General features: G+C 36.4%; 2 protein-coding genes across 2 annotated transcripts in view; both read left to right on the top strand.

The window, feature by feature from the left end:
• The window catches only part of LOC103467786 (inactive dipeptidyl peptidase 10), a 54070-nt gene extending 42144 nt beyond the window's left edge, over positions 1-11926 (top strand). The window contains exons 16-25 of the mRNA XM_017305915.2: positions 715-833; positions 3081-3128; positions 3358-3456; positions 4804-4870; positions 5001-5195; positions 5272-5323; positions 5406-5505; positions 5833-5891; positions 8412-8484; positions 8565-11926. Coding sequence (XP_017161404.1) covers positions 715-833; positions 3081-3128; positions 3358-3456; positions 4804-4870; positions 5001-5195; positions 5272-5323; positions 5406-5505; positions 5833-5891; positions 8412-8484; positions 8565-8782 — 1030 coding nt within the window. The 3' untranslated portion in view covers positions 8783-11926. The remainder of the gene's footprint in view (positions 1-714; positions 834-3080; positions 3129-3357; positions 3457-4803; positions 4871-5000; positions 5196-5271; positions 5324-5405; positions 5506-5832; positions 5892-8411; positions 8485-8564) is intronic.
• On the top strand, positions 11831-25395 carry cs (citrate synthase). The gene is made up of 11 exons (XM_008414460.3): positions 11831-12005; positions 14522-14572; positions 14768-14875; positions 15418-15483; positions 16378-16509; positions 17558-17746; positions 17938-18137; positions 20223-20352; positions 21788-21889; positions 22010-22219; positions 23422-25395. Exons 1-11 carry the CDS (start codon positions 11955-11957, stop codon positions 23590-23592), a joined length of 1410 nt encoding a protein of 469 aa, XP_008412682.1. The 5' UTR covers positions 11831-11954; the 3' UTR covers positions 23593-25395.
• Positions 25396-26324: the final 929 nt, after the last annotated feature.

Raw genomic sequence — 26324 nt, 5'->3', positions numbered from 1 at the left:
CAAGTTTTCCTCTGGTTTAGTTTTAACTTTTTTGTCATATTTAAATGTTTCACATCAGAGAACGAAACAAAATAAAAAGAAAGCCGTATTCAAATCATAATTTCATATTATTGTCAATAAATCTATCCGAAACACCCTGATAACTTGAAGCATAAATTTGTTACGCAAGATACAAATAATTTGAAAGCATTCAAAGTAAGTCCAGCTATAAACAACTGAAAACAACAACAAAAAAATGAATGTTTTGGTGTGGCCTAGTCAAAGTTCACACTCCAATCTGATTGAGACATTGCTGCTTGCCCTTAAATAAGTAATTAATGCTCAAAAACCATCTAACATTGATGAATTTGGATAATTCTGCTAAGAAGATTGGACCAGAAGTCTTCTACAGCGAAGGGTGATTACTTTTTGACACTCGGTTTGGATAAATTTATTAAAAAATAGAGAAAATCTGTAAGGAGGCAAATACTTTTTCACAGCACATCAGATTTGTGCTTCATAACCAAACTCAGATTATGGAGCATCATGTTAATTGTTAAAACTAACATGATTTTGTCATTTGTTTCATGTTGACTCATTTTGACACAATATGTGACGAGACAGTTTTATTTTGTATTATAAAAACAATCCAACCATCTGCTGGAGCAAATAAAAACTCTGTAACCTTCCCTCTAAATGCTGCCTCTAACCTGTTTTATTTCATTCTGCTTTAAGTGTGGATTTGAATGGAGTGTTTCAGCGTCGCTGCGTCTCCTGTGGTCTCATTGACGGATGTGGATTCTTCAAAGCCGTTTTCAGCCCAAATCGAACCCACTTCATCCTCTACTGCCTGGGTAAACCACACACAAACAGGGGTTTTATGTGACACATTAACACAAAAAGAGGATAATTTTAAAATAAAAAGCAAATGTTTTTATGACTGAAAATCTGAAAAATGATAAAATATAAATTTTACCCTCAGTCCAGCTAAATAAAACTTGTTTAGAGCTGCAAATATTAAATGAATTTTTGATAAATAGTTGAGAAAATTTTTTCTCGTGCTTAAAGCACCATCACTTTATTCATGTTTTAAAAAATTTTTTGCAATAAAGTGAATGGATTTTCTTTTACCATTTACTATTTGTGGGAAAGGATATATAAAAATATTTATTTTCTTTCCTCTAAAGTTTATTTGTGTATAAATGTCTGTATGCTGTGAGTGCTTGCAAAAATAAGGGTTGAGCTCAATTATGCCACATAAAGCTAATACAGAAAAAACAAAAAAGGTCTAAAAAAAATTACTAATTATTTTAGAGACATGTTTTTGTAGACATTTACTGCAATTATTCCACCAAAAATATCTATATATTTTTTCTTTCATTAATGTAATGTGCCACATAATGTATTTAATACTTTGATGTTAAAGGAATTTCTATAAAAAAATAATAAAACATTAGTTGGTTCTTTATTATGTTACTAAGAGCCAATGTGGAATGGTCCAGTCAAAGTCCAAACCTAAATCCTATTGAGAGACTGTTTAACGTGTATTCTGACTGAGCTTTTTGAACAACATTCAAAAAATTGTTTCACGATTCAAAAAGTAGGTGTAGACATTCCACAAATGACATACAGCTCTAAAGAAAAGCACACCACACTCTTAAGATTTTATCTCATCTCTTTTCTCTTCATAACCATTTATGACTTTGAGTTATTATAAAAGCAAGTACCAGTAAAATAAACTCTGTGGCTCTAACATAACTCATAGTTGCTCTTCATCACTTGTACAGGCAATTCAGTACTTGCAGTCTGCTTTTACTGTAGTTCAAACCCGCTTACAAACTCGGAAGTTGCTTTTGAATGTGGATAAGACAAAAGCAATGGTTTTTTTCACACTCTAGGAAACAATCAGATATCCCTCCATTGCTTACCACTGCTGTCGGGACACAAATTGAGTTTGTCAGTAATTATAAATATCTTGGCTTTATTTTAGATAAAGAGTTTTCTTTTAAAAATCACATAGCAAATTTGCTACGAACACTGAAAATGAAGATTGGGTTTTATTACCGAAATGGTTATTGTTTTACTCTTAAAGCTAGAAGTAAATTGGTAGCTGCAACATTCCTGCCACTCCTGGATTATGGAGATGTGTTATATTATGAATGCTTCGACCAAATGCCTTCAATACTGTGTATCATTGTGCTTTAAGGTTTGTAACCGGTAGCAGACGTCTCACACATCACTGTGAACTGTATGCAAAAGCTGAATGGCCTCCTTTAAGAGAAACAATCACCTGATGATCCTGAATTATAAATCTATTCTCGGTTTGGCTGCAGCATATTTAAACTCTCTTTTACATAGATCTATTAATTCACATTCTTTACGCTCCAACAACATTTTTCTTTTGCATGTTCCACGTTACCGAACTGAAAAAGGAAAGCAGGCTTTCAGTGTCATGGCTCCTTCAGCCTGGAATCAGCTACAGTCTGAACTCAAGATGTCAGAACTGGTTTCACTGGACTTATTTCGAGCGATTCTTAAAAACAGGCAATGAGATTCTTTTAAACAGTGTCACTGTTTTTAAATTGTTTTATACTTGTGTATGTGTATTAATCAATTTCGTTTTGTAACCAGGTTTCTGTGCACTGCAGACTTCTGCCCAGGTCCCCCTTGAAAATGAGATCTGGATCTCAATGTGGTTTACCTGGTTAAATAAAGGAATTAAAAAAAATAACAACACAATTTCAACAAATCCAGGAAGTCACAGCCCTCTTTCAAAGCAATCTAAAGAGAATATAGATATTTATTTGTTGTTCCACAAAAGAGAAATCTCTGTGCAGCAGCAGCAAAGTGATGAGCAATAACATCAAATAGACTCATAAAATGATGAAATATAGAAATATCTATAAAAACAGACTAAAGAATAAAAATGCTGGACAGTACGGGTGAAATTTTAACATAAATATTGTGTGGTTATGAAGAAAATACTCCAGTCCAGAAGAAAGTGAAACTGAGCTGGTTAATTCAAATAAATACTTAATTGTGATAAATGGGATAACTTCACACTCCTCGGTTTTGCATCATTTTCTTTCATTTCGTTTCAGGCCCAGGAATCCCTAAAGTGACAGTTCACAGTATGAAGGACCCCTCCAGTGAGTGTCAAATGCAGTTCCACATCACAGCCAGCAGAGGCCGCTGTTCTAAAACAGCCCTGAAATAACACCGAAGCTGGGTTTATTTGTGAACAGCGCCACCTGCCTGTCACTCCCAACTTCAGCAATAACCATTGATACAATAAGAATATAATGCATTAGTGTAATGTAGTGTCTGTCTTTGTGTTTTTAGTGGAACTAAGACGTTTTGGTTGTGTGTCCTGTGCAGATTATGTCGTCTTGGAGGATAACAACCTGCTGTCTGCAGCTCTGAAGGACAAGAGGCTCCCTGAGAGTCTGTTCAAGACAGTCCAAGCAGACAACCATGGTGCAAAGTTCTGGCATTTTATAACTTTTATACTGTTTCTAATGAATAACATTTCTTTCAACTTTTAAAAGGAGGGATGCATGGTACAAGGTGATAGCAAAAAGGCTAATTTCCACCTGCAGGCCCCGCACAGATTGATGTAATCAAATGTGATTTAGCAGATTGTGAATTGGTGAAAAACATTCATATTATTTAGCTACATAAATGTCTGATAATTCAGTATTCAGATCTCATGAAAACCAAGCAAACCAATCCAACTACTATGAAAGTTTGAAGTAAAACTGTGACTTTTGACTTCTACCAATTAAACTCAGAATTTTGACTTTTTTTCAAGAATTCTGATTAAAATTTTTAGAGATTAAAGTCAAAATTCTGATGTAAAAATAAGGATTCTGAGAAAAAGAATCAGAATTGCTAGGAAGAAAATCTAATTCTGAGGTGAAAAACATCAGAATTTTGAGGGGAAATTTTGAATTCTGAGAAGAAAAAAATCAGAATTCAGATTTAAGAAAGAATTCTGAGGAAAAAAAATTAAGTTTGAGGAAAAAAATCTGAATTCTGGGGGGAAAAAAACTTAATTTTAGGGGAAAAACAGAATTCTGAAGGGGAAAAAAAATCTGAATTCTGACTTTTTTTAAAATAAATAATTCTGACTTTTTTTCTTTATTTTTAAATGAATAAAAAAATCTGAATTCTGCCTGGATAAAAATCTGAATTCTGATTTTTATTTATTTATTTTTTTATGAATCAAAAAAAATTCTGAATTCTGCCTGGGAAACAATCTGAATTCTGAGAGAGAAAAAATTAATTCTGAGAAAAAATTGAATTCTGGGACAAAAATATTCTGAATTCTGGCGGGGAGGGAAATCATAATTCGGAAGTGAAAACAATCAGAATCCTGGCGTGGTTCAGAATCCTGGCGTGGTTTTCTCAGAATTCTGAGAAAAACTATTCGGAATTCTAAAGGGAAAAAGTGGGAATTCTTCCATTAAAGTCAAAATTCTGACCTCAAATTCAGAATTTTGACTTTTGATCTCAAAAATTTAAGAATTCCGACTTGAATCTTTAGTGATCAAAGGATTCTGAATTGAAAGACAGAATTTTTATGTAATCTGGTTTAAAGGGGAAAAAAAGTCAGAATTCTGAGTTTAAGTTTCAGAGATGAAAAGTTATTCTTCTGAGTTTAACGTCAAAATTATTTTTTTTCTGCAAACCAACACAGTTCAGAAAAACAAAATTTTCCTATATCAATAATGAGTTTAAATCTGCTTATTTAACAGCCATATTTTCATAACTTTGACACGTTATGATCTTATTTATTGTTGTGATTAAATTTCCTTCCTGCAGATCTGCACCTGAAGCTGACTCTGCCTCAGGGCTACGAGGCCAACCTGCACCCGCTCCTCATTATTGTGTAAGTGTCGCCTGCTGGACATGCAGGTGAAAAATTGTCTTCCTTTTATGATTCATGACATATTGTTAGCGATACAGAGGCGTTCATTTATCACCTCGCTTGCTTACCTTGTTTTTCTTGTGACGCTCAGCGACGGCACGCCCGGGAGCCAGACTGTGACGGAGGAGTTTTCCCTCGGCTGGCCTCAGGTCCTCTGCAGCACGCACAGCGTGGCTTTGGCCTGGGTGGACGGCCGCAGCGGCGTCGGCCGCGGGCAGAAGACCGTTGCCGTCGACCCCCGGAAGCTCGGCACACTGAGAGTCAAAGACTACCTTCGAGTTGTGGAGTCAGTGAAACTTCACTGCACTAAAGAGTTAAATTCCATGAACTCTGCTAAACTAATCAATTTCGTTCTTCCACAGGTTCATGCAGTTTCCTTACATCGACTATCGACGGATAGCCCTATTTGGAAAGGTTATGAAAGTTTTATTAGATATGAAATGTCAGATTTTGTAAAGCTGCAGCACTGTTTACCTCCTTTTTGTTATAATTGCAGGCACTTGGAGGTTATTTAGCGCTCAAAATGTTAGCTGCCACCGACAACCTCTTTCAATGCACTGCAGCTGTAGCACCAATAACGGACTTCAGGCTTTACAGTGAGTTCAGACACAAACGAAGCAGAAATTTGTACAATAATATATATTATCATTGTTTTCAGTCCATTTTCATTAACATATTGATAAAGGCATACAAAATAAAAATAAAGTATTGATAAAAAAAACCGGGAATAAAAACCAAACAACAGAAACTATAAACAAAATAGATTTTGAATCCTCTGTAAGCAAAATAATCAAGTTTGTTGTAATTTACAATGCAACTAATTGATTAATTGCGACAGGCTTGATACAAACACAAATATTTTCCTCAACAATGAAATAAACGTTGTATAACAAAAATCACATAAATAGTTTTCTGTTTCTTAGGTGCAGCGTTTTCTGAAAGGTATCTTGGGTTTCCAGCAAAGGAGGAGCATGCTTACACGGTAAGGTTATGAAACAAGTTCTCCACTGCCCTGCAGGATTTACACCCCTTTCAACATCTACAATGTTGTTATTTCAATCTGTTTGATTAAGTGATACATGTTGTGCAATCAATCACCTTCAGAAGTCAAATCTGTAGAGAACCAACATTCTGTTTCAGTTTTTATGCACCACAAATCTGATGTGTATTTGATTTTATGATTTTGATGATGGCAGTAATGTTTGCTGATTGTTTCATAAATTATTTACTCTATGATGCAAAGCACCTTTTACTGCCCTGTTGCTGAAATCTGCTATGAAATTAAACTTAAGTTGAAAAGAGAGGTTCACAAAAACTTGAATGAGAATTTATCAGACGAGCAGCTAAGTGGCTAATGCTAATGTTACCAAACTCCAAAAGTATTTTATATTGAAAAATATTCTGAACTTGAAGTTGAACACACCATTCACATTATTAAAATAATTTTATTCATTTATTTCAGTCATTTTTAACCTTTCTGGTAACAGATACCAAAAGAATAATTGAATTGTGAGCATCACAAAAGTCTGAACTAGAATTATGTTGAGTGTTATGTCTCCACGTTGCATCTTTTAGGAGATATGATGAGGGGATGTTGTTCTTTGGACATTAAAATTGATCAGAGATTACTGGAAAATGGTGATCTCAAAAGAAAATCAGTCATATTCATATCTTAAAATGTTGCAATCAAATTCCTGTACTTTACATCCAAGTGAGAATTTGTGGCACAGCTTCTTTGATTTGCTTTGAAAGCGTTATGCATTTTTGCAAAAATATTTCCAAAAGCTCAAGTCTGTAGATTTGCAGACTGGAGCTGGGATTGCAACAAAACGTGGTTCTGCACAGTTTAGCTGCACTTTCCAGAATCTTATTTGTGACTTTGTGTTCGTCAGTCTCATCAAATCCCAATAAAATACGGCATAGTTTGTGGTCGCAACGTGACAAAATGAGAGAGATCAAGATGTCTGAATACTCTTGCAAAGCACCTCAGTTTTTTAATTAAAGGGAATTCAATTATTCGACAGATACTCAATTTTAAATTAACCAAACAAACTAAAACAATCTAATACAACAAACCGACCTGCAATACATCTTGTTTTCCTGAAAGTTAGATTGTTTTAGGGAGTTGATTCGATTTCACTGTTTCCTTTGGGACCTCGGCTTGCAGAACAGTTGAATTGCAGTCTATAAAACTCAGATGTGCGCAGTATTTTTTTCAGTCTGACAACATATTGGATTGAATGAATGTACTACATCAAGAGAAGTGCACACAGAACAGTGTAGACGACTCAAATCGGGACTTTGCTGCAATATTACAACCACTCGCATGTGCTGGGAGCAAAACATCTATTAGGTGCATTTGATTAAATATTTTTCAGGGAAATATTGGGTTTTAGACTTCCAGTGAATGTTATGTTGACTCTGGCAGCCCACCAATACGTGTTTAAACAGCAAACACAACAACAATGCTCAGATGCACCTATAATATCTCACCATAAGAGACATTTCTCAGGTGTTCCTGTCCATCACATCAGTCAGACTGGGATTAATGAAAACCAAGAATGTTTTTTAAATTGGTAATCTACAGATCTGGTGTGTAACTTTTATAAAAAACATGTTCTTTACGTATTTGTTAAAAACATGACGGATAATCTGTGAAAAAATCGACCTTCTCCATGTCCTCGCTCAGCTACTATTGTTGTCTGAATAAATGCACCGCTCCTGACCAAAAACAACCAATCAGAGCCAAGAGGAGGGTCTTAGCGCTGTCAATCAACCGATTGTACTCTTTGCTCAATGTGCTGATGGTGGAGAAACAACTCAACATAACAGGAAAACCGTTTGTCTGCCTTCATTGGTGGCCAAGCACAACGGGACAGAGAAGAGGGATGAGCAACACCACACAGAGGGTGATTGACAGCACTAAGACCCGCCACCTGGCTCTGATTCGTTATTTCTAGTTGCCACTGGAAGCAGGCAGAGGAACTGCTATATTTCACAGATTATCTGTATCATAAAATATATTCACAATGAAGCAGCGACAGTTTCAACAAATATGTACAAAAATCTAATTTTTTAAATTTAAGTTACATACCGTATTTCCTGGACTACAAGGGGCTCTTAAGGTTTAAGGGTTTATAATCTGGTGCATTTTATGTATTGTTCTGGAGTGAAACAGCGCCCTCTAGTGATGAATATGGATTCATTCTGGCTGTGTTTACTGACCTCAGTAATTTTATGTGGTTCACGGCGCTCTGTCAAAATGTTTTTGTTACATTACAGCTACCATAGTCAGGAGCGTCGCGGAGTAATATGCTTTGATTGACTGACTGACTTATCTGTTTTGTTTCGCTTAATGCGCCTTGTAGTCCGGTGCACTTTATATGTGAAAAGAGATTGAAAGTAGACCATTCAATAACAGTGTGCCCTACAGTGTTGAAAATATGGTACTTAAGTTTTAAGCTAAATAAAACTTTACTGTAATGATGATGTGTTTTCCCAGACTGCATCTGTCCTTGAAGAAGTCAACAAACTAAAAGAGGAGAACTTCCTCATTGTGCACGGAACTGCAGACGGTGAGTTTCCACTAGTTTACTTGATCGACTTTTGCAATAATCTCACATCTGATTCATGTTTTCTGTGTCTCCAACCGAAGCGAGGGTCCACTTCCAGCACAGTGCTGAGCTACTGAGCCGCCTGGTGAAGGTGGAGGCCAACTACTCCCTGCAGCTGTACCCGGACGAGGGCCACGTCCTGAGAGAGCTCCGCAGTGTCAGACATTTCCAGCGGACTGTGGTGAACTACCTCCAAAACTGCCTGAAACACAGCGCCCTTCTAGATGTCCCAGAGGAAGAAGAAGAGGAAGACGACTGAGCCCAGAGGCCTTCATTTCTCCCTCCGGAAGGACTCATGATGAGGACTGGATGCACCGGTTATGCATTTCATTGGGTCAGGTCACCAGGAATTAGAGCAGAGGAGTGGGGACCAAAAGCATCACCTCCTGTAACTTCTGGATAAAATGTTGTACTGTACGACATGATGTTGCACACAATTAGTTCAGCCGTTTTGTTGTATGTTTTGAGGAAGAGTTTGTTTACAGAATTCACTTGAGACGATGTGGGGGAGACTGCCACTGACTCAAAACCTTTACAAAGATTATAAAGCATGCATGTCATAACGGCTGCATGATGCTGATTATGTATTTTGAGCCTTTTTTTTTTCCAAAGATTTTTTTTTTTGTCTTCAAAAAGGTTTTGAGATCCACTGTGCTTCAACTTTTAGATGCATTCTTGCTTTGGCAATCCTCAATCAAATGATTAAAAGGGACCTATTATGCAAAATTCACTTTTTGCACATTTTGGACTTTCGTCTGGGTCTCCACTGCTTCTAAAACAGATTTTTTTTAAATCTAACTGTTTTCCGGGAGTAAGCCAATGTTTTTTTGGTGTTTGGAAAACAAGGTGTTTCAAAAACCTTGTTTTCCAAGGTCACAGTCACAGTTGACGGGTACTGCCCTGTTACTTAGCAACCCCAGGGAATCTCCACCCACTTCGTTTATTAGACAATAAAAACTTTTGGTCAGCTGGTTTTACTCCTGTATGCTCTCTGCAATGGCTGCTGGAAAAGACAAGATTGTTGAAAATTGCACATTTATTTGTTGCCATTTTCACTTGTATGAAGTGCAAGTCTAAATATTGGGGGCGTGGCCAGCAGTAGTTAATTTGCATAAAAGTGACGGAGCCTTAAAACAGCTCATTCTGCAGTGAAATGAGATGAGATGGCGAAATCTCACCAATATGTAAAAATATGTAATGAACATGTTTTGCATAGCCCAGAGAGCTGTCTTACCTTGTTTGAAAGGAAGAAGAATAAGTCCCCTTTAAATTAACTACTCGCTGTGAAACCAAGTTCTGCAGAGTCTCTGTACTGGAACTTGTATGCATCTAAAAGTTGCAAGTCAATAACTCTTGAAGAGTTTGCTTAGAGTGTGCCAAACCTGCCAAGTGAGTGCTATTGAAGGTAGAAACTGACTGCATAAAAGAAACATCCTAACACAAAACTAAATATTTGGTATGGTTACTAAATAAATAAATGTAAATCCAAAACTTTAGAAAAAGCGTAATTGGTACTTAGGTGCTAGCCTGCTGATAGTCAGGAAGGACACTGGTCTGTTCATAACCTGCATGATCTCAGATTACAGTCTGAGTTATGGTTGCATCCCTATGGATAAGATTATCATCAACAAGTAAAGAATGTCAGAAAATCATCAAAAAGTGAAATTGTTTCAGTGATTCAATTCAAAAAGTGAAACTCACACAGATTTACTGCAATCTTTGAACTTTGTTAAACATTGTGGACTAACAACAATAGTTGCCATAAAAAACTGTTCTTTTTCTAGAACAGTTTTTCCTTCCACTCAATTTCCCAATAATATGCTTGGATACATCACTGTGAACAGCATTGGTCTTTGGTGACTTGCACTCCTTTAGGAGGAAGTTAATGAAAATCTACTGGACATTTGTCAAGTTATATGTGATTATATAGACAATGACATGATTTTTACATAAATTCATGTTTTAAAAAACATTTTTAATGGTCTCATGTTATAGTTTTGAGGTTTTCATTAGATGTATATCAATTATATAAATAAACAGATGAGATGTTGAAATAAATCACTGTGTATAATAAATATATACAAAGTATGAGTTTCACGTTTTTTATCTGAATAACTGAAATAAATCAACTTTTCAAATATATTCTAATTTATTGAGATACACATTTTCATTTTGCATTTTTACAGTGCGTTGCCGGATTATGCAGTGTTACATTAAGGATAAAGACCATTCTAAATGTGCCAAATACATTTTACAGATTTCGTCCTCTGGTTTTGTTTGCATTGTGTGAATAACAATGAGTATGCAACTGAAATGCAACAGAGACTATTGATACCATGCTCCAGTTCAAAAGAGTATAAGTTACAGGAACGTATATCTGTCTGTGCACTGTATCTAAAAGTATTAATTCTGTTTTGATACATTGTGGCATTTTAACCATTTATTATGTAATGCAGGATTAAATTATTTCTTTGGAAAAAGTGTTCAGGCTTTATGTCAAAACTTTTGAAAGTGATCTAACTACCAGGAGTGCATGTTGTCGAATGGAAAAGAACTCTGATGAATCCAGAACATCAGCAACTCCATTCTCACTCAAAAATAAAGCTGGACATTTTGGTCCCAAATCGATAAAAATATTCCTTTATTGTTCCTTGTGCTTGTAGTCTCATTGAATCATTTGATGGGATGAATATTGAGAAACAAAATATCATGCAATTAACTCTTCTCTTTATGGACAGATAACAGTCTTTTTCTGTTCAATTCACTTCAAATATTTTGTCTTAAGTAGTTTTCAAAAACTAGAAAGCATTTATAATGGTTTATAAAGGAAGGGAAGGGCTTTAATATAATTTTAGCTTAGAAATGTTACGTTTTGGGTTAAACAACCATCGGAAAGACTGAGTCCTGCCTTAGTCACCAAATAAATTGTGTACTTTGGTGAATTGTGTATGCATGGTATGTAAATGAGAACTGCATTCACACTTAGGAATATCATATTCCAAATATGTAAATACTATCTTTGTTTTGTTTGTGGGGTTTTTTTCTCTTGGTGGAATGTCTGAAATAAATTAAATAATTCAAAATTTAAATTCAAAACCTTTTCATAGAGATCTACGATAAGTTAGCTAAAGGTCTTTGCCGTCTCTGTCCAAAGAAAATGGACAGACCATGGTTTAAACCTGTCGTCACAAACCCAAGGATGACCCAATCCAATCACGTTTATCTAATCTCTACTTTGACCAATCACACCCAACTACGTCATTCCACCGATCCAGCGCATCATCCAATCAATACAGCGGGGAGTAACAGGCCTGAATCCTTCAACCTTCTAGTTTCTGGAGGGGCACCTTCAACCTGGTCCGCGGTGCACTGGCAGTGGCTCCATTTGTTAAAAAAAAAAGAAGTAGTAATAACACTTTGGTATAGACACAATGTCCTTCCTGACTATCAGCAGGCTAGCGCCTAAACTTCTCAATTCAAAGGTAAGTCGATAAGAAACACGGCGTGTTGTATTTTTGTCCAAACGGCTGACGTCGACGAGCTAACTTTCGGTTAGGATGCTAACAATGCTAGTAGCTGGCTAGCTGGTGTTCGCTAGCACAGCACTATCAGGCACAGTGTGTACTACACTTTGGGGAACTTTCTATGGGGTTGTTGCGCAAACATTGTCAAATATTTTAACAGTAGTTTTCTTTTCCCCTTGTTCCATAATTTGGTTGTGTAATAGGAACTCGCGTCTTGTCAGCAAATATTAGCTTGAGGGAGGTTTTCTTGTAAATCTGGCCTGCTAAAGTCTCACCCTGGACATGTTTCCTCAGACCTTCATACCTCTAAGCCCTCTAAGAGTCAGTTTATTTCTCTTACATCTTTTAATTGTTTACATTACCATGTATTTTACCTTTAGTCTGATTTTTAACTTGGTGATTATCCCTCTTCCCCGTTGACCTTCACATTAATATTAATACTTCAGCTGTGTCTAATGCCGTACGTTTGCAGCATACCGTACACGAATCTAATAAGCAGCGCTGCAGAAACGTGTTTTTCCTTGTGTGCTCACAGTCATTCAAAGTAAACGTGGTAGGAATACACCCTTATCTTACTCGCAATTTGAGAATGGAGACATGTTTAATAGTTAATCGACTATCTTATTATTTTAACAGATGATGTTCTGGAAAGGCAGCTGTGCTGCCAGTTTGTGATCAAGTACCCCTAGTTTAAACCCTTCAGTGACTATAACCCGCTCTGTCCTACTCTACTGACCTTCCAATGCAGAAATTACCTGTATTTCTATGTGTCACTTCCTACTGAAATATTTACAGTATCTTTACAGACAGCTCTCCTTTAAGAATATAACTGTTGACTAAGTAGTTTCCCACCTTGCTGGGTCTGGTGTCCTTACAGATGAAGCTGACCTCTGGCACATTTAACTTCTTCGCTTATCACCTGTTATCTCAGCTGATAAAAAATATGAGTTGGCCTTTTTTCTGCAGTTATATAACATCTTATGACTCCAAGCCATCACGTAAAAAACCTAATGTGAGACACTTTTAGTCTAGAATGACAAAAAAAAACTTGTGACTCTCTTTATTAAAAGTGTATTTGGGGTAGAGGGGAGGAGGAAGTGCTTTAGAAGACCAGCATCACTAATTAACCAGCATCCAAATATCATTGACAGTGTTTCATTTATAAACCAGATTGTTTTGTTGGTAAACCATAGAAAATGCTAAATGCTAGGAATGTTTATTTTTTTGTTTTCTTATAAACACAACCTTTTGGATGCTGACTCCATTAACCTTTCTGTGAAATGTAGTTTTTCCACTTCTGAGTTAAGCAGCTCCATATACATAACACTTAGTAGAAATGTTGCATAATCTTCCTCTCAGCTGTGTAAAGAGTATGTAGTGATGCAAAAACCTCCCTTTTGTTTCGCAGACCCTTGGCTTGACCCTGCTCAGTTGGGTTCTTGTGGGAGAAGCAGAGCACTTTGCCATAGTTTTTCCTCATCTATTGTTACATTTGAGAGTCTAGTAAGCGCTTGCATAGCTTATGCTTGCAGTGTTTTGTTGTAGTTTTTAAATATATCCTTTCATTATTGTATACATTTTTATTTATACAATAATATTACTATTCATATTATTTACATAAAGTAATCCGATATTTGCCTCTTGATAACAAAAGTCAGTGTTTCAGCAACAAAATCATTGGATTAGCGTAGCACACAAGATGCACACATTCGATAATACATGGTTAATAAAAAAAACAATACTAGTTCATTTCTATCAGCCCAACTTATTCATAAATGATCCTAAAAATTCAACGCAGAGAAGAAAGTTGGTAAACAGAAAAATATATGAAAGTTGACAGAAAATTAAAGGAGGCAAACAACATTTGGCAATAACATCACATACTGAGTTGAAAGTTTGAAAAACAGCAGAAAATTGGGGAAAAACTACAATTTACAAAAGGCAAAAATGTAGTGCATTTTATTATTCAAGTCTGGATTAAAAACAGCTCATTGGGTATAAAAATAACTTTAGAAATGTGCATAGGAATGCACTAACTGACTTCTAAAAGTAGATTTATTTATTTAATATGAATCTGATTATCAGAGTTGAAATGTTTTTAGTCATTTCCTGTTGCTTATAGTCATCTAATTTGACAAACTGAATGTTGGAAAGTCTTACCTGCCTGCTACACCAGAATAACCGAGTTAAAAATAGAAACCAGGATCGATAAAGCACATATTAGCTATTTGATTTGACTACTTGCTTTTTTTTAACCACAAGTTAGATAATTCATCTCATTTATCCTGTGTAAAATAATCAACTAACCTATGTGAATACATTTGTAGTTCTGATGAGCTGCAGTTAGCTTTTTATTTTTCATTTAAGCCAAAAAAAAAGTTACATAAGTTTTTATTACTTTGGAGATGTTTGGTTTCAGATGATGGAAAGTTGAAATTTATATTTAGTCTTTCTTCTGCTTGTCTCATTCACAGAATGCCACATACTTATTTGTGGCAGCTAGGAATGCCACTGCATCAACCACAGTAAGTATAAATATTTTAACTCCTCACTCGTCACTTGTTTTTATTATAGTACATAAAACACTTTAAAAATATGTAATGTCATGATACTACTAACCTGTGTTGAGAAGACTCCAATCTTTGTTATTTTTGTGTTTTAGTTTAAAATAAGAGTAAATAAAGGGTTTTGTTAAATTAATTTTGCTTTTTTCTCTCCAGAATCTGAAGGATGTGTTGGCAGACCTCATCCCAAAAGAACAGACCAGGATTAAGAATTTTAAACAACAGTATGGCAAAACAAACATAGGTCAGATTACTGTTGACATGGTGAGTAACAACCCTTTACATGTTATAATAAGTAGATATGGATGTAGACAGTAAAGGAAATGTAAAGACTTCTCTGTTTTTAAAAGTAGGAGAGGGGTGGAGATCTGAGTCTGTATATTAACTTAGAACGGTCTGCCTCAGCTTTTGACCAGGACAGAGATTAATAATGCCGTGGCTGCAGCACATAATCCATTTAGTCCTGTCCTGGCTGGTTTACTGTGTCAGGTATCACTGGGCGGTCGTCTGCCTCTGAGGTCACAGTATGAACTGATTCCTACCAACACAGAGATTTCAGCTGAGTCACTCCAAATCTCTGCAGATCTCAAACAAACATGTATAGACTCAGGCGTTTACAGCACTGCTATAATGCTTGACGACGGTTTCCAGGTGGACTGCAGGGGAATTTATTGGTTTAGTTTCATTTCTTCATAGCAAGTTCGCCTGTTTTTATTTTTCTCTTAATGCTGGTGATTTTGATATGTTTAGCTTAAGATTTTCCAAATGCCGTGGTGACATAATTTTGCATTATGATTATTTAACAGGTCTATGGTGGGATGAGAGGGATGAAGGGGCTGGTATATGAAACATCTGTGTTGGATCCAGATGAGGTAAGCTTTTTTATAAAATGAGGGTCATAAGGGTGAAAAGCTGTTATTGAACAAAAACCTTTTGTTTTGATAGTTTGACATGTAAAAACGTCTTTAGTTGATCAATTGTTCCTGCAAATGCACAACTATTGATCAGGTCAAACCAGATGAACTGTCCAAACAGAAAAAAGCATTTGTGTTTTATTTTGTTTGTTAAAAGTTAAGTTAAAAAAAAAAAGTGAAATTGATATTTGGAAGCCATATGGAATCGTCTCAATAAGTGTGAATGTTGTCCAAGAATCTGGTTTATTGCAGTAATTAAAAACAAAAAGAGACAGTTGTTCAAAGCTATTATACATGTAGAAATGTATTTTATTTATTTCCCTTTCAGTACTATGGCGAACAGTTAACGGAAACTAAAAATGTAGTTTTTAAGAAAATGTCAGTATAACACAAGATTAATTTAGAAACAATTTGTTGACGTGGATCTGCTGTTGCATTTAAAACTTAACATTTCAACTAAGCCTGTCAATTAACCGATTAATCACAAAAGTTAAAATTAACTCAATTTGCATTCTGATTAAAAATGTTTCTGAAGGTCAATTTTGTTTAGACACTTAATAATTTTTATTTATGTGTGTTTTTCATTTCCTTTTTAATTTTTTGTATTTGGTTGTGTTTTATTTTGGACATTTAAAATGCCTTTGAGAGGGCGAACTTGTGTAATACAATTTTCACTATATTACTTGAAAATGGTTTGTTTATTTCAATAATTTCTGGGACAATCTATCATCTTGTGACCGGCCTAATCCCAACATTTTTATGCTGTTTAAGAAAACTTCTTGTTGATTATTTGTTTTCATTTATTTTTCTTCACATGAGTTCATTGCGTCCTCTGTATGTGTTGGTGTGCAGGGCATCCGTTTCAGAGGCTACAGCATTCCAGAGTGTCAAAAGTTGCTGCCTAAAGCTCCGGGAGGCTCGGAGCCGCTGCCTGAAGGCCTCTTTTGGCTGCTGGTAACGGGACAAGTCCCAACGGAGGAGCAGGTGAGGAACACAAAAGATGCTGTTGATTTGAACAAGGAGACTCTGGCATGCTAACTAGTCGGCATCCACTTTCTGAGAGGTACAAGTGACACCTTAAGATAAAGCAAGGATAGCAAAGTTGTTTATTCAAATAAATTTATTTGGTTCATCTATAATAACACAGCACCTCACTGTAAATGACTGGAATTCAAATAAGAAGCGACGCATAATGAGTGCATCCAACCATAAGAAACAGGAACTAGAAATAAACAGAAAGCCTTTGTGAAGCTTTTTTTTTAATACACAAATTAAGTATGACTCATATTTAATTGTTGCAGTAACTTCTTTAGGTTAGACGACTGTAAGCATTTGAATGCACTTCCTTTCTGTAAGACAACTCTGATTATTTGGGAATAGATTTTTGGAGCCTAGAATGTGGATCGAGATAATCATTACAAAAGTTGGAAACGCTTTTGATCGGTTCTAGTGTGATAGATTATCAGCAGTTGGAAATGAGTCATGTTTTTCCTCACGGTTTTCTTTATTTTGGGAGATTGGTGATCAGTCGATGCTTACATCCTGTCCACTGACCTTATCCAAAGGTCTAAAAATCAGCTGCTGTCCTTTTCTGCTCCCTCATGAGAGATTTGACTGACAGACCGGCGTTCCTCGTCATATCCGCATGTTTACAGTTAACAATGGTCACCCTCCTGTCATCAAGTCAGCGACTTTCTTGGTGGCGACACTTAAGACAAAAAAATTGGTAGGGCAGGTATTTTAAAGATCAGCAATTGGCCAGAAAATTACAATCAGCACACTGCTAGTATTTCCATAAAATAATGTACTTCAAAAGCTGTTCCAGAGATGGACCTTCTGTCTTTGCACTTTGACCTACTATACAAAAACTGAAGCTGAATTCACTGAGATTTTATTGCCTCAACTAACCTCTTTGCAGTATCAATACCACTGATAAGACGCTACTTTTATCTGACTGTAGTGTTGGCTTTCAGCTGCTTGATCCTGAGTTTGAGTTATGTTTCACTTTACTTTTATTTTTTTGTCCCTGTAGGTAAACTGGGTGTCCAAAGAGTGGGCGAAGAGAGCAGCACTCCCCTCTCACGTTGTCACCATGTTGGATAACTTCCCCACAAACCTGCACCCCATGTCTCAGTTCAGCGCCGCCATCACGGCTCTGAACAGCGAGAGCAGCTTTGCCCGGGCGTACTCTGAGGGAGTGCACAAGTCCAAGTACTGGGAGGTGAGTGTAAATCTGCTTAACACTTCATGTCCTGATAAACGGTGGCTCTGGGACTGAGTGCAACATAGCAGACTCTTTTGGTGAAGTGCCACTAATCTTGATTAATTTTTCACAAAGTTTCTGTCCAATCTTTTGCATTTTATTTGGCTAAATGGGAAGAGAAACTCAACCGTTTCCGTTGCTTTTCTTAGTTCGTCTATGAAGACTCCATGGACTTGATTGCCAAGCTGCCCTGCATCGCTGCTAAGATCTACCGCAACCTTTACCGTGAAGGCAGCAGCATCGGCGCCATCGACTCCAACCTGGACTGGTCCCACAATTTCACCAACATGCTGGGCTACAGTGACGCCCAGTTCACCGAGCTAATGAGGCTCTACCTCACCATCCACAGGTGGGAAATCAAATGTCTTCATGCATCATAAACCTGGTTTCTTTTTGTTAGATTTCAAACTAACAATAGTAGCTTTTGTGGTGCAAGTTCTGAATGTGGCATATTGAAGTCGGTTGCTGTGATTAGTTGTTTTTTAACTACTGGTATTTGAGGAGTTGGGTTAGGCTAACCTTCTCTTCTAAAGCTACTAGCTTTTTTATGCGTCTTATGTTTTAATAATTTTCAATCGTCTCTAGAAATATTAAATATCTTTCTAGATCTTCTTCAGCCTTTATTTAACCAGAATAAAATCTTTTAGAGGTGAAAAGATCTCTTTTACAAAGCATCCTGGCAGTTGTCAGCAGCTCATTTACAGCAGATACTTATAGATGCACACTTTCACTACACAACAGTATCATTAAAAATGTTAAAACATAGATGTAGAACTATAATTAGTTTGAAAACAATGACATACAGACTATGTATCTGGTAGATCTTTTAAAAAGAAAAGGCTCTTACAAAAGTTCATTTAGTACAGAATAATTTGAACTACAGCATTTGTTAGTTTACGGTGGATCAACGTTCACCAGGATGATCCACAAACCTGGACAATGTTGAGTATTTTATATCTTGGAACATATATGCTATAAACCACAACGTTTCTGTTTGTAATTTCTAAAAATGACTTTGATGAAGGTGTTTATCCCTCTGCTTCCAGTCAGAAAATAGAATGTTTATTGAAAGCAAAAATACAAATTACTCCTGTCAATAGAGTTGAAGTATAAATTTAAGCTGCCAGCTGAGTTGGTTTCTGTGCTGCGTTTTGTCTCTAATGAGTCATTCAAAGGAAGTAACGCATTGGAAAAATGACACACTCACCCAACTACCTTGTGGTGACGCCAATATCAGGTACGTGACATGTGACCACACCCTCATGCAGTCACCTGAGGCTGTGGAAAATATGAACACCTGCAACAAATAAACGGCTCTTTCAGTTTAACAACATTCAGTCATAAAACTCAACTTTTGGTTCTGACTTTAGTCCAAAAACGCACTTCCTCCTCTTCAGCTCTGTGTTCTAAGATAGATTTATACCTGCTTTATCTAATTTGGCCTCATTTCCTGATGTGGAAAAAACCAGCCAAGGTAACTATATTGGTTACTTGAAAAGGCTCTGTGGAAAAGCAGCTTCAGGAAACATTAACTTCCCTCATTATCTTATCTTTGCAAAGAAGCTCAGCACTTTCATTTCAGGTCGTTTACTTAACCTGCAGCGCTTTCCCCTCAAAAGCTTCAAATTCAGCTGGATTTGCAAAATGAAACCCACACATGAGGGAAAAAAATGTTTTTTTGCGACTGCCCAATGATAAAATATGACTGAAAAGCCCTATGAGACATTTTAAAGCAGAACATTCCTTTAGAGAGCAAGTTCAGGTATTTTGGCGAGGATATCAAAGAAACAAATATCTAATGACTATTGTATTAACAGCAAGTAAAAAGATTATTATAAGAAAATGTCTTTCACAGGACAAACCAATTTTAGATGAATTTCTTCTCAAGTATTGAAATTTGCATTACAATATAGTGACTGTTTTGTAAAATTTGCGTCACTGGGAATCAATAAATCAATTAATCAAGTTTATTTGTCTAGCATTACAATTTGTCAAGTGCCATCGCATCAAAATGTTTCATTTATAATGTTTCAAAATTAACTAATCAGCTGGGTTTTTAGCCTTGATTTAAAGGAACTCAGTGTTCCGGCAGTTTTGCAGTTTTCTGGAGGTTTATTCCAGATTTGCAGTGTAAAGAAGCTGAATGCTGCTTCTCCATGTTTGGTTCTGGTTCTGGGGATGCAGAGCAGAACCAGAACACTTGAGGCGTCTGGAAGGTTGATACAGCAATAAAAATTAAAAAACTAAAGTTAGCGTTATGCGGTTTATTCAAGTTACAAATTATTTGGCAGAAGTTTATTTTCTTTGTATTGGTGTCCGGTTTACAACTGAGGAAATCCATCAGTGCTTTAATCATATTGTATTGAGTTTGAATGCAAACATGTTTGAGGAGTAGTTTCCTCCTGATGATGTCGTTTCTCTTTTTTTCCACCAGTGATCATGAAGGAGGCAACGTCAGCGCCCACACCAGCCACCTAGTAGGGAGCGCCCTGTCTGATCCCTACCTGTCCTTCAGCGCAGCTATGAACGGCCTGGCCGGTCCGCTCCACGGCCTGGCCAATCAGGTTTGAACATGTTATCATCTTAATCTAAGTAGCCTTTTTAACCTGCTCTGTTTGCCCCCGTTAGCAAATTTATAAGCATACAGCGAGGTTTCCCCCAGAGAACCTGCTAAACCTGGTGGTTGGAGCGTCGGCAGTCATTCATCCATCAGCCTGTCGTGTTTTTGACTTAAGAAATGTTTAAAAGTTGACTGAAAATTTTAAAATTTCACTTGATAATTATGTTACAGGAAGATTAAAACCTGAACACCAACTATCTTAGAAAATGCAAACATTTTAAAAAGACTTGAATAAATAAGCAATGCTTAGCCTGGTGGGGGCACAAGGAAATTATAATACACTGAGGGAAACCCGGGACAGGCATGATGAAGATGTTGCAACTGATTATTAAAGAGGATTTCTTGGGACGTTTTTTTAAGCTTGGAATCAAATCCTGTAACAGCACAAAATGTTTTTTGTTTTTGTGTAAAGACATTTTTCTTATTACTGAAACAAGTCGGCCCTAATAAACCAAACAAATAAGTGGATTAGAAATGGAGCCTCAGAAAAACTGCTATAATTAATACTAACTTTTAACTTTAATAAGCGAGTAAAAGTTGCAATAATGAATACTTGTACTAAATATATTGAGAAAAATCCCATGGTGCTTTTTAAAATAGTTTATTTTAAAGACTGTGAGTTTATGTATTTGTTTTAACTTTGGACATTTCAGGATTTATTTATTTGGACTCCTCTCGTTACATGCTGAAGGAAATTTTGCTTTCTTTTTTCATTTTATCCAACAGTAAACTCTTATGTAGTGGTTCAAACTACCTACCTTAGTGTTTTTAATTTTTATACTTATTTTATCATTAGCTAAATTAATATAATCCTCATTAATTTATTGCCAAAGTTTCTCCAGTTATCAGGGTTTGTACAGGTGCTTGAAATCCTTAAAAATGCTTGAATTTCAAGGTTTGGAAAGTGCTTGATATTCAAACTACAAAGTTTTGGAAGAAAGTGCAATCTAACGTTTCATTTCAAGTTTTACATGTGGAAAGTGTTATTTACAATTGAAACCACATTTAAAGATAGTGAAAAGACACCTACATTTCATTCTCACTATCTAAAGTTACATCAGACCAAATTTATTTTTATTTTTGTTATTACAAAAATTACATCTATTTGCTAAGTACATTAAAACTTAGAAGATATTTTGAGATTTTTTTATGACTTTCTCAGCCCATTCAAGGAGTAAGGCATAAAGTTTAATTATATTTTAGTTTCTCTTCTGTACAATATTATCACAAGACATTAATGACGGTAATAAATTATGTGAATTTAAACTGATTTTATTTTAATCTCCAATCCTGGCATTTTACTGAAGTGCTCCCCTCACTGTGTTGCACTAATAACGTGATGATATTCATGAACGTAAATAACTTGTCTTCTGTTGCAGGAAGTGCTGGTGTGGCTGACGGCCCTGCAGAAGGAGCTCGGAGGAGAAGTGTCTGATGAGAGGATGAGGGATTATATCTGGAACACACTCAAGTCTGGCAGGGTAAAAATCAAACCCAAACATTCCCACTCAGTCACAACTTTGTTTGCATCGACATGCAGGGAGATTGTGATCTCACCGGTTGTGTAACGAGGCGTGTCACATTTTTTATGTTTTTTCAAGGTGGTTCCAGGCTACGGCCATGCTGTCCTAAGAAAGACTGACCCGCGTTACACCTGCCAGCGCGAGTTTGCCCTGAAGCATCTGCCCAACGACCCCATGTTCAAGCTGGTTGCGCAGCTTTACAAGATTGTACCCAATGTGCTGCTGGAGCAGGGGAAAGCCAAGAACCCCTGGCCCAACGTGGACGCTCACAGCGGAGTCCTTCTGCAGGTAAGATGCTGTCCACGGCGCCTCTCACTTCATCAGCCATGATGCACCTACGCCTGATGATCAATAAATCATCTAATCGCACAATAAATTAAAACAAGCTTAATAATTTCTATTGGCATGATTGATCGTTTTTCTGTTTTCTTTCTGGAAGGTAAAGATTTCAGGTTGATGTTTTGGTTTCAACTTTCCCTTTTTCCCTTTTGAAGGACAACTTTGAAATGAAATCTGAACAGTGTGGAGTGTAATTTGCAGCCCAGTTTCACGTAGCTGAGCTGCAAACAAAAGAAAAAACATGGGAATAGGGTTAGAATTCTGAATCGATTCAAAAATCTATTTTAACATGTTTTTAAAATCTACGTCTTTGCCGCTTGTATTTGCTATTATACAGCATATTTCAATACTCTGGCACTTTTATATTTAAGAAAAAGCAGCTAACTTAACTTAATGCTGATCATTTAGGTTAGGGCTTTATGCACAAATCTGTTTTTGCCATTTATAAACTGATGTCATTTGATATGGAAGCTTGTAGAACTGTCTGAAGTGTTTTTCACTCTTCTTCTTTTCAATCACTTATTTTAAACAGAATCTCCAGACTGTAAAATCTGAATCAAATCACTGAAAGATTCACATTTCTACAATAAATAATGCGTAACTAATACTGAACATCTTTTCACATTGACCAGTCCGTCCATGACAGTTTGATTTTTGCCCCCCTTTTTTTCAGTCAGAATCACTAATTAACTGACTATCACTGCAAAAACACACATTTTTATTAAGTATTTTTGGTTTAGTTTCTAGTGCAAAATCTTAGTACACTTGAAATTAGACAAACTAACTTAAAAGTAGCTTCAGCAACATGTATAGGCTTGTTTTAAGTAAATAATTCCTTAATATTGATGAAAAAGAACTTGATCTACTGGCAGAGAAATGAACTTATGGGAAAATGTCTTGTTCTAAGTTAAATAATCTGCCAATGGAACAAGAACCTTTTCATCAATAAGTAATTATGTACTTAAAACTAGCCTCTACTTGCTAAAAAGTTAACTGTAGGTTAGTTTTGTCTATGATAGAAACGAGATTTGGTGAAATGTTGTGTTTTTTTGCAGTGAGTCATGGCGACCATCTTTGCTAAATTCAGTCTAATTTCTGTGTGTGTGTGTGTGTGTGTGTGTGTGTGTGTGTGTGTGTGTGTGTGCGCGCAGTACTACGGGATGACGGAGATGAACTACTACACCGTCCTCTTCGGTGTGTCCCGCGCTCTCGGCGTCCTCGCCCAGCTGGTGTGGAGCAGAGCCCTCGGCTTCCCCTTGGAGCGCCCCAAGTCCATGAGCACAGATGGACTGATGTCTCTGGTCGGAACCAAATCAGGCTGAAGCGACGCCTCAGAGGAGCTGAGGGTTGGCAGGAAGAGTGAGACCAGGCGGAAACATCGAAAGGCAGACACCAGTTGACCCCTTTTGTCATTTCCAACCCCAGGGATTTAGTGGGATTCAAAGAGACAGTACGCTTTTAATGGTATTTTGCTAAAGAAGGGCCTTTTAAATTGTCACACCGGTAGTGTTGAACTGCGTTTAGTTAACCACTGACGAGTTTCCCCCATCATGTCTGCATGTGTGGAACTTGAGAGCAACAAACTTCAGACATGCACATATGTAACCTTGAGTGGGCTCAAACTATTTTTCCAGTCCAAGTCTGCAAGCATCTGTAAGATTTTCCCCTGAGCGCTGCCTGCATGGGTCACATTGAGCGCCGAGTCCGATGCAGTGGCATTCAAAGGGAATTGTGGGAGTGAACCACACTTCCTGGATATTTTGTTAATCTTTTCTCAACTTAAATTTTTTTTTGTCTTAAAAAAAAACCCACATCAAATAGCAATGTTTTTGTTCTATGCAATCTTATTTTCCCTTTACATGTAATTGGTGTGTTTCACTCCCACATATGAACACTCCAGTTTAAAATAAATTAGTGAGAAAGGTCCTAACCAGTAACCCAAAATGTAATCTATTGAAGATGTTTAATTGTATAAGAATCAGCTAAAAGATACTGCCCCTTTAAATCTTTGATCGCCCCAGTTTTCTCCTGCTTGTATTTTTATTTTTTTTTTCTCATTTGAATAAATGACCTCGGTGACCTCTATGATCAAAATGCCTGTCTGCGTAGAAACCTCTTCGTTTTTCCTTTTTAATATTTCAGCTTTTAATGAGTTTCGACTGAAGGCGTCTTAAGATGAATGTACGTAAACAGTACAAGAACAACAACAAAAAAAACAATCTGACTAAAAACGGTGTTGTAGTTGCCTGTAATAAATCCTTAAGAGCAAGCTTGGGATGATAGGAAGGCTTTCTAGTTGTCTTCTAATATGTGAAGTAATCCGCACAGGAGAGCGTTTGACATCGACTCCTCCAAATAAACGAGCACTTGCTTGATTGGGCTCCCGAATTTGTAGCCGTAGAACCTTTTATCCAGGTTGATCGTGTACCTTTTGTGTTGAAAATGTAAAGACAGTAAGTAATCTTCACGTTCTCATTTTGTGGTTTTATTTATACTTTGTGTACATAGGTATATATATGTATAGCTTGAATGTATGAGCTCCATGCGATCACCTGCTTGTTATAACCACAATGAGTTCCACAGTTTACCAATGATGTAATAATGGCGTCCGGTCCCACTGGCCACCGTCTCATTCTGACAATGAACAAAAAAAGAAATGCTGCAGCTATCTTGTAAATACAGTTTCTTGCGTAGCTGGTGCTGGTTTCTTTTTTCTTTTCTTTTTTTTTTTTTTTAAGTTTCAAGCTTGCTCTTAAGTTCTGGGTTTGTCAACACTCCATGTTTGTGAAGTTTCTGTTCCTGCATATATTTTTCTTTTCCCCCTAAAAACTTTCAGCTGGTCGTTCACGCAGGCGTTCGATTCGGTACCATCAGTCTTAATCAGACGTCGTCTTGTGTTTTTTTTCTCATGTTCTTCCATGGCGTCGGCTGGTTGTTGATGTGGTTATTTTGATCGTAGAGGGTTGCTAAGGTTGTACGTAACTGGGCAAAGTGATTGCAGGTGGTTTCGTTGGAGCGATGCTTTAGGGGATTGAGCTAAACGGGTCAAAATGGGCAAACCAATAAGCTTAAAAAGCTATCGTTAAAAGCTAACAAAAAATGAAAAATAAAGGTTTTTATTAACATTTTTTGTGTCCTTTCTTTGGTTTTCACATGAAAATTTGCGGCCCTTAAACTACTTAGTAACTGCAAAAAAAAAAAGTATTTTATTGAAATATTTTATGTGGTAGACCAACACAAAGTAGCATATAATTTTGATTTTGAAAGAAATGGATGCGTGGTTTTTAGAAATTGTTTTTACATACGAATAAATGATAGGCATTTAAATTGAACTCCTAGTTAATGGTGCTTTATTAAGCCAACCTTTACTGCAATAACAGCAGCGTAGCATAAGTCTTTATTCTAACTGCTTTTTAGCTCAAACTCATTCAGATTTAATGAATGGCAACATACATTCAAGTTTCTCAATTTAGGCTAAATAGAAATACTAGAGCTAAGTTTAGTTTGAATTTAATTTTGATTAAAATTGAATTCAAAAATTATTTTAATCAGGAAATTTTTCTTCAAAGAGTTGTGGATTCTGATGGCTGGAAGGATCTGTAGCAGTCAGTATTGCAGCAAATCTGAAGACACCTCTGACTGAAGACTCTTATAACCGTGTCAAGAAGAGGGTTGTAATTTTCTTGGTTTTTATATAAAATCCTTCTTCACACCATCATCTTCCTGTTTTTTTTTTTTTAGCCTGGGCTAATTTATATGAGGACAGAAAATTAAATGTTGGTCCTTCCACATGATGCGGCTACTTGTCTTGTAGCAAACTGCAAAAGAGACTTCTTATTCGCGTAGAATTACTTTCATGACTTTAGTTCCCAAAAATGTGAAAATATGATTTAAGTCCATTTCGCCCATTCTTAGTTTGCAGTTTAGTCGACTAATTTACTAATTTGCCTCTGAAAGCAGTTGGTTTTATTCTGGGGTTTTAAACAAATTAAGATGAATACAAATGCATTCCACTTTTTTCCATTTTGTTTATAATGTTTCTTTTTTTTAACAT

This window comes from Poecilia reticulata, chromosome 7 (genome assembly GCF_904066995.2).
Source record: "Poecilia reticulata chromosome 7, P_reticulata-male-v2, whole genome shotgun sequence".
Taxonomy (NCBI): Eukaryota; Metazoa; Chordata; class Actinopteri; order Cyprinodontiformes; family Poeciliidae; genus Poecilia; species Poecilia reticulata.
This window is presented reverse-complemented; position numbering and strand designations above follow the sequence as displayed.

Bases quoted from the DNA above. Each gene is read 5' to 3' on its own strand.
- cs (XM_008414460.3), top strand. From the start codon at position 11,955: ATGTCCTTCCTGACTATCAGCAGGCTAGCGCCTAAACTTCTCAATTCA. The intron at 14,573-14,767 runs GTAAGTATAAAT...TTTTCTCTCCAG, and splicing joins ATGCCACTGCATCAACCACA to AATCTGAAGGATGTGTTGGC. The intron at 15,484-16,377 runs GTAAGCTTTTTT...GTTGGTGTGCAG, and splicing joins CTGTGTTGGATCCAGATGAG to GGCATCCGTTTCAGAGGCTA.